This window comes from Phodopus roborovskii, unplaced genomic scaffold (genome assembly GCF_943737965.1).
Source record: "Phodopus roborovskii unplaced genomic scaffold, PHOROB, whole genome shotgun sequence".
Classification (NCBI taxonomy): domain Eukaryota; kingdom Metazoa; phylum Chordata; class Mammalia; order Rodentia; family Cricetidae; genus Phodopus; species Phodopus roborovskii.
This window is the reverse complement of record NW_026126598.1, coordinates 899,603-912,650: the sequence shown is the minus strand read 5'-3', so window position 1 is coordinate 912,650 and position 13,048 is coordinate 899,603. Positions and strand designations below refer to the sequence as shown.

The window sequence follows — 13,048 nt, the reverse complement described above, 5'->3', positions numbered from 1 at the left end:
TTTTGGTTAAGTGTGGTCAACAGGTGTCCAAATATGTAGTAGTTCATCAGTGTGCAGAAAGAGATGGGGGGGAGAGAGAGAGAGAGCACAGCCACACAGCACAGCCCTGAGACAATGTTGCCACAAGCTCACTACGTATTAATAGTCATTGTGGCTTACCTCTAAGCAGACCGGATTTGTAAATTAGACTTTGCCATAGGTATATGTGTACTGGGAAACAACTGTATGAGGTCGGCACTATCTGGGTTCTGGGCATTGTCAGGACATCTCAGGACAGCTCCCTGCAGAGTTAGGGGTTGCCGTACAGGGATAACATCTTAGAGGACACAGCTCTACTCAAAAGAAAATGACACTCCCCATGCCAGGCCTGGGCAGGGATGGCGTGTCTAGTTACACACAGAATTGGTGCTCTGTGATCCACAATGACCAGTGCAGATGTCCCTGTCCACAAGAAGCTACAAGCCACCTACTCAGCCATTCTGTCTCCAGATATGGACACCAAAGAAGGGACAACAGAGACAGTGTGTCTAGGAACTTTCCCGTGGCGTTGCTATAACACCCCAGGAGGTAAGGGCAGCACAGACAGCCATCAGGTGAGGACTGGGCAAACCACGAAAAGGAGAGAGCCAAGGACAGATGCTACCACGTGGGTGAGCCTTGTGTGTGATTTCACACATATGAAACGTAGAGAGTAGACCGATGGAACGAGAAAGCAGATGTGTGGTTGCCGGGAACTGGGGAAGCAGGAGCTGCAAAGTAATTGCTTGGGAGTTTTCTTTTATGGTGTTGAGAAAATTTTGGGGCCAAATGGAGGCAGAGTTTATACAACACAAATGCGCTAATGGCTCCTCCCCACCTGGGTGTGCATTCTAAAATGGTTAATTTGGTTGGGGAGATGGCTCAGTCTGGAAATTGCCCTCTGCTCAAGCACAGAGGTGTGTGCTGAGCTCCCTGGTACTGATATAAAATCTAGGCATGGTGGGGTGCTTCTGTAACCCCAACACTGAGAGGGAGACAGGAGGATACCTAGAGCTCGACGGCCAGCTAGTCTAGCCAATCAGTGAGCTCCAGGTATTTCAATGAGAAACCTTGTCTCGAGAAACAAGCACAAGACCTTAGTCCCAGCACCCAGGAAGCAGAGGCAGGCAGATCTCTGAGTTCTAGGCTATCCTGGTCTACAAAACAAGTTCTAGGACAGCCAGAGCTATATAGAGAGAATTTGTCTAAAAAAAAAAAAATTCCAAAATAAATAAATAAATAGGTGGAGAGAGGTAGAGAGAGTAATGATGTCAACCTCTGACCCGTATACACATATGTGCAAACATGCATATGTACCTTCATATACATGTGCACACATATACAAATACATATGGCTATCCACACACAAAAAGATAAAACAAAATGGTCAATATTATATTACATAAAATTCATCTTAATAAAATTATTTAAATCATAAAGAAGACATTTGGGGAGATAGCTCAGTGGTACAGAACTTGCCTAGCATACACAAGGCCTTAGGTTCAATCCACTGAAATGCACATACACATCACCACCAACAACAGCAAAACTATGCCCTATCAAAGAGCCTTCACAAGTAAAGAGTCAGGCAAAAACAAGCACAGCAAGTCAAGGATGTCCAAGCATGACAGGAACAGGGACAGGATCATTCATGTATTTTTGCCTGAGAACCAGAATATGAATGAGAAAATGTACTTGTCTATGGTCTGGGGAGGATAAACACCAGCCACCCAGAAATAGTGAATTGAGCCTGATTGATCTGGTTTGCTCACAGAGGCCTGGTCCGTGCACTGTCCACACAGGCCTGACCCACCACCCATAATGACAGGCCAGGGTAGAGAGACTGCAAAGGCAGGTGACAAAGTGAAGCAAGAATGGGGAGAAAAACTTTAGGTGGGATGAACTAAAGGAAAACTGAATCACACGGAGAGGGCTACCTACTGCACAATAGTCTGAAAGGGGCTTTAACATAGGTGTGCAGAGTTTTCAATGTTTAACACACTGATAGCAAAAGCATCAATGCAACCAGAACAGGAGGTACAGAAAAAGAACAGGGGCGCTTTAAAAGTCCAAGGAGGAATCTTAGAAATTAAAAATGCATTCCCTGAAATCAGAACTCATCACTGTCTCCATCTATGCGCTCCCCTACCTCCTGCCCACGACTAAGTCAAGAGCCATGAAATAGTCGTTCATTCCTGAGCACAAATGTCCCCATATAAAATGCCCACAAGACTGTTTGCTTTGATCTCACCTCGATAACCTCCCCTATCAGGGACAGTGTCTTTTCCCACTTATGGACAGTTTGCAGAAAAGGCCCCACGAATCTGCTCCCAGAGATGCTCTGCAAGTTGACGGTGTTGTCGTCCAAGCACTGGATAATGTCATCCACAGACCCTAAGATGTAGCCTCGCTCCTGCGTGCCTTTATAGTACTTGACCACTGTAAACTTCATGTTCTCCCAGGTATCTAGGATTTCCTTCACAGCCTAGTTGGGAAAGAAAGAAGCCGTTGGGCCCACAGATGGAGAGAACGTGACCAGGGGTTTCCTTCCCTGATATGTCATCAGTCAGCACCTCAGGCCCGTGTCCCAGCTCCATCATCTGAGAAGCTGAGATTCTCCTCAGCAACAGCGTTCCCTGCCTATCAAGCATGCACTCTGCCAGGAAAGTATGTTACACGTGGGATCCCATCTGACCCCCACCCCCTCCAAAAGAGATCATTACATATTGACAGGCTTGGATAGGCAGCACAGCATGCCTCGTGTGCCACCGAGTGCCAAAACTGGGGTCTCAACCGTGCAGCTCCCTATGTAACAAGGGAGTCCTGCCTGCGCTTGGCCCCTGCTAAGCAAGAAAGTCCCAGTACAAAACGCTAGGCCCCCATTATGATTCCATTCTCTGAAGAAATGTGCAATGATGTGTGCTCATGTGCATGTCTGCATGTAGATGATTAAGTATGTGTGATCTCTAGTGAGACAGACCCCAGGACATGCCCTTGAGGGATTATCTTAATTAGGTTAAGTTTTCTTTTTTTAAATCCACCCACTGCAGGTGGCACCATTCTCTAAGCTGGAGACTTGGACTGAATATAAAGGAGAAAGTGATCTGGGCACCAGCATCCATCTCTCCCTGCTTCCTGACTGTGGATGCTGCGTGACCAGCTGCCTCAGGCTCCTGCTGCCACGCCTTCCCCATCATGACAGACTGTGTGCCCTCAGATGGTGAACCGCAATAAACCCTTCCTTCCTGGAGTTGCTTTTGTGGGGGTATTTTTTCACAGCAGTGAGAAATGTAGCTAAGACAACATCTATACACATTTTAAAGTATCTGATTATAGGTGTGTGTGTGTGTGTTTGTGTATGAGTATGAACACATATATCACATGTATGGACAACATTGCATGTGTTTTATGCATTTATGTATGGTTGTGTCCACATGTGTTCAAGCATCTTTTAGCTTTCTGTATTAGCTGTGCAAAATGGGCTCACGTGGCATCTCCCTACACTCTCTTTGACCTTGCACATGCTTCTTAAGAAGCTACACTCAGTAGGATGATAACAGTGACTGTCTTCAAGTGTCCAGGCTGTGAGTGATTGGCTTATTTTCAATTTTTTTTTTCAAGTGGTACCCGATTCTTCATCAGTAACTAGAATGTGAAACTGTAATCAAGGACGATGTTAAAAAAGTAAACTGAGGCAGAGGTTCTGTTTACTTAGATACTAGAAAATGTGTGTTTCTTGCTAAGTGAAAAGACAGCCTTTGCTGGGAGTAGTGGAGCCTTCGTGTGGTCCCAGCACTTGGGGAGCTGAGGCAGGAAGATCATAAGTTCAAGGCCAGCCTCAGCTACATGGTAAAACCCCCATCTCAATGAACCAAAAACCAAAGAGTACACACGAGGCAGATCTGCAGCACTGAGGCCAAAGTTTCTCCTTCCTTACCTTCTCAATGGCAACCTCCTTGACGGCTGCCGTGACAATCTCATTGAGCACTTCCGTGTGCCTGTGCAGCTCCATGGCGAACATGTTCTCCAACGTGAAAGTCTCTGTCATCTCGAAGAACACGCCTGTTTTCTCCATGAGTTCTTTCCAGTGTCTGGAAGAGCATAGAGCCATTAACAAACACCACCCCGGCAAATGCAGAGCCGGCTTAATTGCTCCCACTGATGTAGAGGAGGAGACCCAGTGGGAGAACCTTCACAGTGACACAGGACAGCCTGAGATTATGCTGAGTTCTTCTAAATCCTCCTCCCTCCCACCAGAGTTAAAACCAGGCAACATTCAAGCCCCGCCCTGTGTGTGTCTTCACCACGGGGGTGGGGGGGGTGGGGTAGGGTGGGGGGCTAGTATGACACGACTCTTAAGGACATTCCAGACCCAGACTACAGCAGATTGGGAGGAAATGGGGAAGGAATCTGTTGGGGAATATTATTTCAAGGTGAGTGACTTTTGTTTATTGTTTACGCTGCATTTGTTTAACTCTGTGAAGCTGTGTTACTGCGCCTGTCTAAAACACCTAACGGTCTAATAAATAGCTGACTGGCCAATAGCGAGGCAGGAACAAGGATAGGCAGGGCTGGCAGGCAGAGAGGATAAACAGAAGGAGAACTGAGGAAGAGAACAAGGGGAGGGAGGACATCGGGCCACCCACCCACCCACCCAGCAAGAGTAAGCAGGAAAGTAAATTATACAGAGGAAAGAAAGATAAAAGCCCAGAGGGAAAAGGTAGATGGGTTAATTTAGACTAAGAAAAGCTGGCAAGAAACAAGCCAAGCTAAGGCCGGGCATTCAAAAGTAAGAATAGGCCTCTGTGTGTGAGTCATTTGGAAACTGGGTGGTGGGCCCCTCAAAAGTCAAAGGAGTAAAGCAATACACATCAGGAACCCCTTTCTCACTGAGTAAAATAAAGTTGCTTGATGTGACTCTGAGCCCATGACTCTGTGAACAGATTCCAGGAAATGTGACCCAGGGGGACAAGAGCACACAAGGGACAATAGGAGCCACAGGACTCTGGCTAACCTCCATAGGCGTGGAGTTGGGTGGGACGAGACATGAGACCCATGGGACCCATGGCTCCATCAAACACCAGAGGGACCTGAGCATCCAACATGGCAGACACAAGCCATCTGACACTGCTGGGCAAGCCCAAGCTCTAATGGAAGGTAAAAAGCACATCAGAGTCCAAGGTGTGGTCTTTAAGGAAGTCAGATAGCTCAGGAATAATTACTGGTTACATGTGGGAATGGTATCTCAGACACTGAGTTGGTCAAATATACCATCAAGGGGCTGGAGGGATGACTCTGCAGTTAAGAGCACTGGCTGCTCTTGGGAGGACCTGGCTTCAGTTCCCAGCACCCATATGGCCAACTCATAGTCATCCGTAGTTCCGGCTCTAAGGGATCTGATGCCCTCTGGTCTCCCCAGGCGCACACATATACACTGACAAAACATGCATAAACGTAACTTAGGTTAAAAAAAATAAAGCCTTAGTGTGTGTGTGTCTGTGTGTGTGTGTGTTTAGGGTTCATTTCAAGGCTGCCATGGCGCCTCTTGCCTGGGAGGCTGAGAAAGAAAGAGTGCCCTGAGTTTGTGAATTTGAGGCTATCCTGGGCTACATAGTGATTTTTTCTAGGCTAGCCTGAGCTACAGAATGAAAACCTATCTCAACATCTCCCCCCAATGCACACCAAAAAAAAAAAAGATTAACTGCACTTGTTCTCTATTTTCCCTTTGGTTTCTGGGGCAACGAGCCAATAGACTGTTATGGAACTTTCTATCTTCCTGCCTAAGTCTCCCAAGCGCTGGGCGCTGGGACAACAGGAGTGTGCTCCCATGTCTACTTCTTTTTATTCTTCTAATGTTGCGCCTAAAAACTGCAAATGGCATTGGTGGCCCCGTCCCATTTTTCCTGGATTCCACCAATCAAATCCTCCTGCTTTTAAAAAGCAGACAAGTGAGCTGGGTGGTGGCGGTACCTGACTAGGAAACAGAGGCAGGAGGATCTCTCTGAGTTAGAGGCCAGCCTGGTCTACAGAGCTCCAGGACAGCCTGGGATACACAAAGACACCCTGTCTTGAAAAAAATGAATGAATAAATAAATATAAATAAATAAATGCAGACAAATAAAGACATGCCTTTGACTATTGGGGTCATTTTTATAAAATCCATAGTTCTGTCTTCTCTTAAAGACAAATCCTGTCACCTCTCACATCGATGGTGGACTGGCCCCTCATCTGCCGGTGTTCCCTATCTAACCTAAGCTGTACATGTCTGAGACCAAAAGCCATTCTGTGAGCTCCCTAGACTGATGGAGGACAGAACCAACCTCTCTCTCAGGGCCTCATGCTTCAAGTCCAGAAGGAGGGGAATAGAGTCCTTGAATGCCTTCATCTTTGCTTCCAAATAGAAGGCCACGGATAAGCTGCGCACATGGCGAGGCAGCTTGCGGAGGCCTTTGAGGAAGCCATCGATGCCTTCCTGCAGATACTGGACATTCAGGTTGATCCAGAGGGTCTGGGACCACTCCTCTTTGGCAACCTAGAAACATCAGTCAAGTCAGTACCAATGGGGCCTGGCCCAAGGCAAAGGAAGGGACAGGTACACGCCTCACTCTGGCCTCCCTCAGCCCTCTCTTTAAAATAACCTCTAACATAACAGGGTGAGTGTTGATCAGAGCGAAGAAGCTGTGACCTTTCTGAACCCTCCCCAACATATCGCTGCACTGGGAACAAAGGTCCCTGTAGCCAGCTTGGGGAGGAGGGGCAGCACCTTTAGAGACTCATACAGGTCGTAGATCATCCGGAGCCCTGTCATCTCCTTCTGTACTTTGATGAGCTCGGGGTACATGGTGATGGGGAGGTCAAACAGCTTCTCCGCGTTGGCCAGTTCCTGCCGGTTCTTCTCGTGCCTGGCCAGCTCCTTCTCGAAACTGATTAAGAGATCTGTGCCTGCAAAAGAAGAGCAGAGATAAAGCAGAAACGTCAGTGTGAACGTGGGACATGAGAGACCTCTGGTTCCAGCACTTGGGAGCGAGGGGGTGGGGGAGGGGAGGGTTGCTGCAAGTTCAAGGCCAGCCTAGATAGTAAATTCCCAGGCAATCAGGGCTACGATCTGAGCAAGGTGTCTAAAACCTGTGTGTATGAGATTGAGGGCCAACAAGACGGCTTAGTGGGTAAAGATGCTTGCTGCTAAGATGGACAGCCTGAGTTCAATCCCCAGGAACCACGTGTTGGACAGAAAGGACTGACTATGGTAGGTTGTTCTCTGACCTCCACACATGCACAAGCCACACAAGCGCGCACACACAAACACTAAATAAACAGATAAATAAATATAATCTAAAACGTTAAATAAGAATAAATTTGATTAAGAAGTCAGCTACTAATTATAATTTCATGCACATTTATGGGGGAGATAAACTTAAAATCAGCAGGCTTTATCTTGTCCCAAAAACAAAAGCTCATTTGCCCTACAATCCCATCTAATTGGAACGTCAACTCCTTGCAGCCAGAACATGCTGGAAGTGAGGTTACTGCGAAGATACCCACGTCATCCCCCATCACAGTCAGTGTCATCCTCCCTCTGCTGCCCTCGAGATTTTCCTCAGCAGCTGACAACGGCCTTCACACTCCAACTTCCAAGTCTGAGCTTGGCCCCCAGTGCCGTTATCCTTGTGCACTGCCGTGTGTCCCCTCAACACACCTGCTGCAAGCCTTGCCTTCTCCAGCTGCTCTTGTGATCCCCAAAACCCCGCTGCTCACGGGGAAGCCCTAAGCTGTGGGTCAGCAGCCTCCCCACACACTCTTTACAACAATGGCTCTCCTCAAAAACAAAAAAGAGGCCAAGTGCTGGTAGTAAACGCCTTTGATCCCAGCACTCGCAATGCAGAGGCAGGTGGATCTCTGTGAGTTCAAGACCAGCCTGGTCTGCAGAGTGAGTTCCAGGACAGTCAAGGCTACATAGAGAAACCCTGACTTGAAACAAAACAAAACAGTGCTTCTCAACCTATGGGTCATGACCCTTTTGGAGTCATCTAAGACCATTGGAAAACACAGACATTTACATTATGATTCATAACAGTAGCAACATTACAGTTATGAAATAGCAATGAAATTAATTTTATGGCAAGGGGTCACCACAACATGAGGACCTGTATTAAAGGGTTTCAGCATTAGGAAGGTTGAGAACCATTGCTCTAGACTAAAAATAGTCTTTCCTCCCTGCCACCCTTTTGGCCAGTGACATCTGAAGGACATGTGCTGTGTTTTGCTCTGTAGTGGAGGTTTGATCCCCAGATGGTGGATCCAGACACTGAGAGGTGACCAGATCATGACCGATCTGAGATAATTGATGATCCATCAAGGGACTCGAATTTGAGGCTGTCACTGGAAAGTGGTGAAAACTAAAAGTGAGACCTGGTTGGAGGGGGTGGTGGCTTAGGGACATGCTTCTGAAGACAACTCTACTTCTTGGTTGCCTAGCAGTCTCCTCTGTTGTGAGATATTCTACACAGTGTGAAGGTGTATTGCTGTGACTGATGTAATAAAAAGCCGAATGACCAAATAGTGAGACAGGAGATATAGGCAGGTCTTCCGGGCAGAGAAAGGAAGAGGAGGAGGAGAATTTAGGCCCACAGGAGACTCCAGAAGACATGGAGAGGAAACAGGAAGTACAAGATAGAAGAGAGTAACATCACGTGATAGAACATAGGTTAATTAAAGTTATAAGAGCTAGTTAATAACAAGCCTAAGCTACAGGCCCAGCTTTCATAATTAATAAGAAGTCTCCATGTCATTATTTGGGAGCTGGCTGGTGGGACAGAAAAAGACCCCTCAGTTACAGTTTCCCCCACAGGAAGTTCCACATGAACACAGTGAACTGAGGCCTCCGAAATCGTGAGCCAGAACAATCGTTCTTTTTAAATCATTTTTTTTTCAGATATGTATCATAATGACAGAAATCTGGCAGACACAGGGGAAAAACAGCATGGCATGGTCCAGGGTCAAAGTCCAAAGAATGAATTCAAGGGGAGAGAGCAGTAAAGGGTGTGTGTGTGTGTGTGTGTGTGTGTGTGCGCGCGCGTCTGTAATACACACAGCTGCACTGGCAAAGGCAGATGCCAGTGGCCACCATGATTGACCGCAGTGGGTACCTGTTGGATCCCTCGGGAGTAGATCAGTATTCCAGCTCTAAATAGATCCTTCAGCAGCCCCATCTGACCCCATGCTTTGAATCCACCCTGTCCTCGGAGGCCACCACTAGACCAACCATGACAGAAACAGCTGAGGAAGGAGTCCATGCCTCAGTGACAACACTCATCGCTTCCTGCAAACTTCTCAGGGACCCCCAAGCCCTCAACAGCCCCACACCACAGCCTCACCTTTATCCAGGTCTTCACCCACAGCCCCAGGACCTTCGCTGTAGAAGCGCCTTGCAAACTCATCCAGCTGGATTCTGTAGTTCATTATCTCACTCCGGGTGATCTGAGTAAAGGAGGTCACCTGTCAGCTTGACGTAGCCCCAGTGCGGGGATTGGAACCTAGGACCTCACACACACCATGCACACCCTAGTTCTGAGCCTTGCCCCCAGCCCCTCCCCCGTCTGTTCTCAGAGTGGAGGTGACCCCGCACCTCAGTGAAGGTTCTCTTGATGCCTCCAAGAGCGTGCTCCACATTCACAGAGTCTGTGAAGAGTGCTTGCCACATGCTCTCAATCCTGTCAACCAGTTCCAGCTCAGCTTCAGTAGGCTAGAGGGAGAGAGACAGACAGACAGACAGACAGACAGACAGACAGACAGACAGACAATGGAAAGGAGAGAGACAGAACAAACTGCCACTGAAATGTCAGGTGAAAGCTGCCCCCCCCCACAGACTTCTGCTTCTAGTTAAATCCAAGGGAGCCATCAAAACAAACGGGAAAGCCAGCTGAGATATTAACATTGTGTTCCTGAGGTCGCTTGTTTGGTTTGGGGATTCTAGGTCTTACTTTTTCATAATTATGAGTGTGTTTGCATGTATTACAGTGCCTTCAGAGGCCAGAAGAAAATATCAAATTCCCTGGAGCTGGAGTTACAGGCTGTTGTGAGCTGCCTGATGTGTTGAGAACCCTACTTGGACTCTCTGGAAGGGAAGCAAGCACTATTAACAGCTAAGCCACCTCTCCAGACCCCTGTTTGTTCACTTAGGAGTTGTAATTTCATATATCCCAGGCTGGCCTCTAACACACTATGTAGCTAAAGCTGATCCTCCTGCCTCCACCTCCCAAGTTCTGGGAGTATAGATGTATGCTACCATGTCTAGGACAAACTGATATCTGGGCCAGGAGTAGTGGAACATGCCTTTTATTCTGGAGGCAGAGTAGGGGTGATCGCTATGAGTTGGGAGCCAGCTCTACATAATGAGTTTCAGGACAGCCAAGGCTTCTTAGTGAGATATGAGAGAAAGAGATCTGGAGGAGCTAGAGAGATGGCTCAGCCATTAAAAGCTATGGCTACTGTTCCAGAGAACCAGAGATCTGAATCTATGCCCTCTTCTGGCCTCTGCAGGTATTACACTCACATAGTGCACATACATGTAAGCATATATTTATACGCATAAAATAAAATACATCTTTAAAAAATTTAAAGCATAAAGAGACCCTATCTCAATAAAAAAGACCAATAAAACCACTTATCCCCATTTTCTTTTATCATCTCACATTTCCTTTTCTTTCCTATTCTTTTTCATTTGTATTTATTTCTCTGTGTAGCCCTGAATGTCCTGGGACTCACTCTGTAGACCAGGCTGTTCTTTCTTGTTCTTATCTATGATTATTAGTGTGTATGTGTGATATGGTGATAGGTGTGTGTAAGCATGCATGCATGCTACAGTACACATATGGAGGTCAGAGGAAAACTCTGGAGTTTTCTCTACTTTTACCTTTACACGGGTTCTGGGGATTGAACTCAGGTCTCTAGGCTTGTATGGCAAGCTCTTATACTCACTGAGCCGTCTTGCCAGCCCTTTTATTATTTTATAAAACTCTGCTTTTTACAGGAAGTGACCTCTGTCCTCTCCCCAGGAAAGGGAAAGGGGATGAGATGAGACAGTGAGCTAACATGGATGGGCTGTAAAACACCACAGGAGCCTTGTGAGATCAAGCCATGGTCTCCACATTTAAAGCTCATTAAAGTACCTATTAGATGGCTTCCTATTGGCAGCTTATTAGTCACTTGCTTGGGAACACATGGCTGACAGGGTGACTGGAGGCCCTTCTGAGGATGGCCTTGGTGGTTGAATGAGAACATCCCTGACAGGCTCACTGTTTGAACTCTTGGTCCCCAGTTAGTGGCGCTGTTCTGAGAGGTGATGGAATCTTTAGAATGTAGGACCTTACTGGGGTTGGGCTTTGAGGGTCAATGGCCTTGCTCCCTTCCTATTGTCTCTCTCTGCTTCATGTATGTGGACAAGATATGACCAACCAGCTTCCCACCCCTGATGCTCTAATTTCCCGGATAGTTGCCATGCCTTCCTGGCCATGCTGGGTTCTAGCAAAATAAACTCTCCCCTCCTGAAGTTGCTTTCACTGGGGTGTTTTATGACAGCACTGGGAGAGCAATTAATAGAGTAGTCAACCCAACCAACAGAGGCACCAGGAAGCAAAGCTGACTCACAAAGATATTGTATATCGCCATGGTGCGGTACCGCTCCTGGATGTCCTTGTACCTCAGCTCCATGACCAAAGATTTTGTCCTGATCTCTGCGATCGTTGCAAGGACAAACTTGAGGTCTTCAAGGGTGGTGGGGCTCTTCTTTACATTTTTGCTCAGGTGCTATAAAAGAATTTGGTTGAGGGGGAAAACAGAGACAGATGAAGCCCACCTTCCTCAAGAATAGGGCTCCTAGTTCCAGCTTGAACGCTAGGGGTGTGTGCCGGTTAGTTTTAATTGTCGATTTGATGCAACCTAGAAATCATAGGAAGAGTATTTTAATGAGTATCTTAAAGACTATCTTAATGCCTAGATTAGGTTGGCCTGTGGGCATCTTTGTAGGGAGGGGGGCTGTCTTGATTGTTAACTGACATAGGAAGCCCATATGGGTGGCACCGTCCCCTAGGCAGAGCGTCCTGAACAGTACAAGAGGAGAAAGCTAGCTGAGAGCACATGAGCAAGGGTGCATTTATTGTCTCTCTGCTCTTGACGGTAGATATGCCTAGTTGGATGGGACTAGCTGTCTGAGTTCCTGCTTTCACATCCCCTCGGTGATGGGATGTAACCTGAAATTATGAGTGAAATAGACCTTTTCTCCCCTAAGTCATTTTTTGGTTTGGATATTTGATCACAGCCACAGAAATGAAACAAGGACAGGATGGAACCAAGGGCCTTTGCAGTGCTAGGCAAGGCTCTACCATAGAGCTACACCACCACCACCCTTGAAGATCCGTTTTAAATAAAGGTGGCTTTGGGGTACCTCAATCTCATCCCGGAGGCTGAAAAGATCCTCTTTGGCTGACTCATTGAGGAGCTTCCCCAATGAAGTTACCCAGGACTTTGCATTTTCTTGCACAGTGGTGGCCAGTGGCCCCAGCTGCAGCCGGATGCAGTGCTCATCCTTGATCAGTGGGTGGTGCATCACGTCCGCAGCGATCTTGGAGTAGAACTGCAGCTTCTCATCATAGGCCACACAGGCTGGTTTCTTGGCTGCAAACTTCTCCATCACAATGGACTTGTCCAGCTTCCAGAGGGGCCGGTACCGCTTCCACCTCTGCAGGTACTTCATGAGGTTCACTAGGAGCCTATGGATATTTTGGGGGATCATAACAGCTTGATCCATGATCTGGGGGTTCAAGGAGATGTCATTGTAGAAGCTCATGATGACGACTTCTTCCTCCTCGCCCCTCTGAGGGGGGCATTCGATGCAGCTGCCATTCATCCAGCGCACGAAATGCTGGCAGGAGAATGGGTGGGAGGTGAGTACTGAACACGCTTTACTGGGCGTATACGAGTACATGATGACGAGTCTCGCTGTGATGGACAATCTCACTATGTAGGCCTTCAA

At 47.3% G+C, this 13,048-nt stretch overlaps 1 protein-coding gene across 1 annotated transcript in view; it reads right to left on the bottom strand.

The window, feature by feature from the left end:
- The window catches only part of Dnah10 (dynein axonemal heavy chain 10), a 103,926-nt gene that overhangs the window by 63,511 nt on the left and 27,367 nt on the right, over positions 1-13,048 (bottom strand). Inside the window, exons 20-27 of the mRNA XM_051204908.1 lie at positions 12,461-12,937; positions 11,665-11,823; positions 9,644-9,760; positions 9,393-9,495; positions 6,782-6,960; positions 6,339-6,550; positions 3,956-4,109; positions 2,270-2,503 (exon numbers count right to left, since the gene is read on the bottom strand). Coding sequence (XP_051060865.1) covers positions 2,270-2,503; positions 3,956-4,109; positions 6,339-6,550; positions 6,782-6,960; positions 9,393-9,495; positions 9,644-9,760; positions 11,665-11,823; positions 12,461-12,937 — 1,635 coding nt within the window. The remainder of the gene's footprint in view (positions 1-2,269; positions 2,504-3,955; positions 4,110-6,338; positions 6,551-6,781; positions 6,961-9,392; positions 9,496-9,643; positions 9,761-11,664; positions 11,824-12,460; positions 12,938-13,048) is intronic.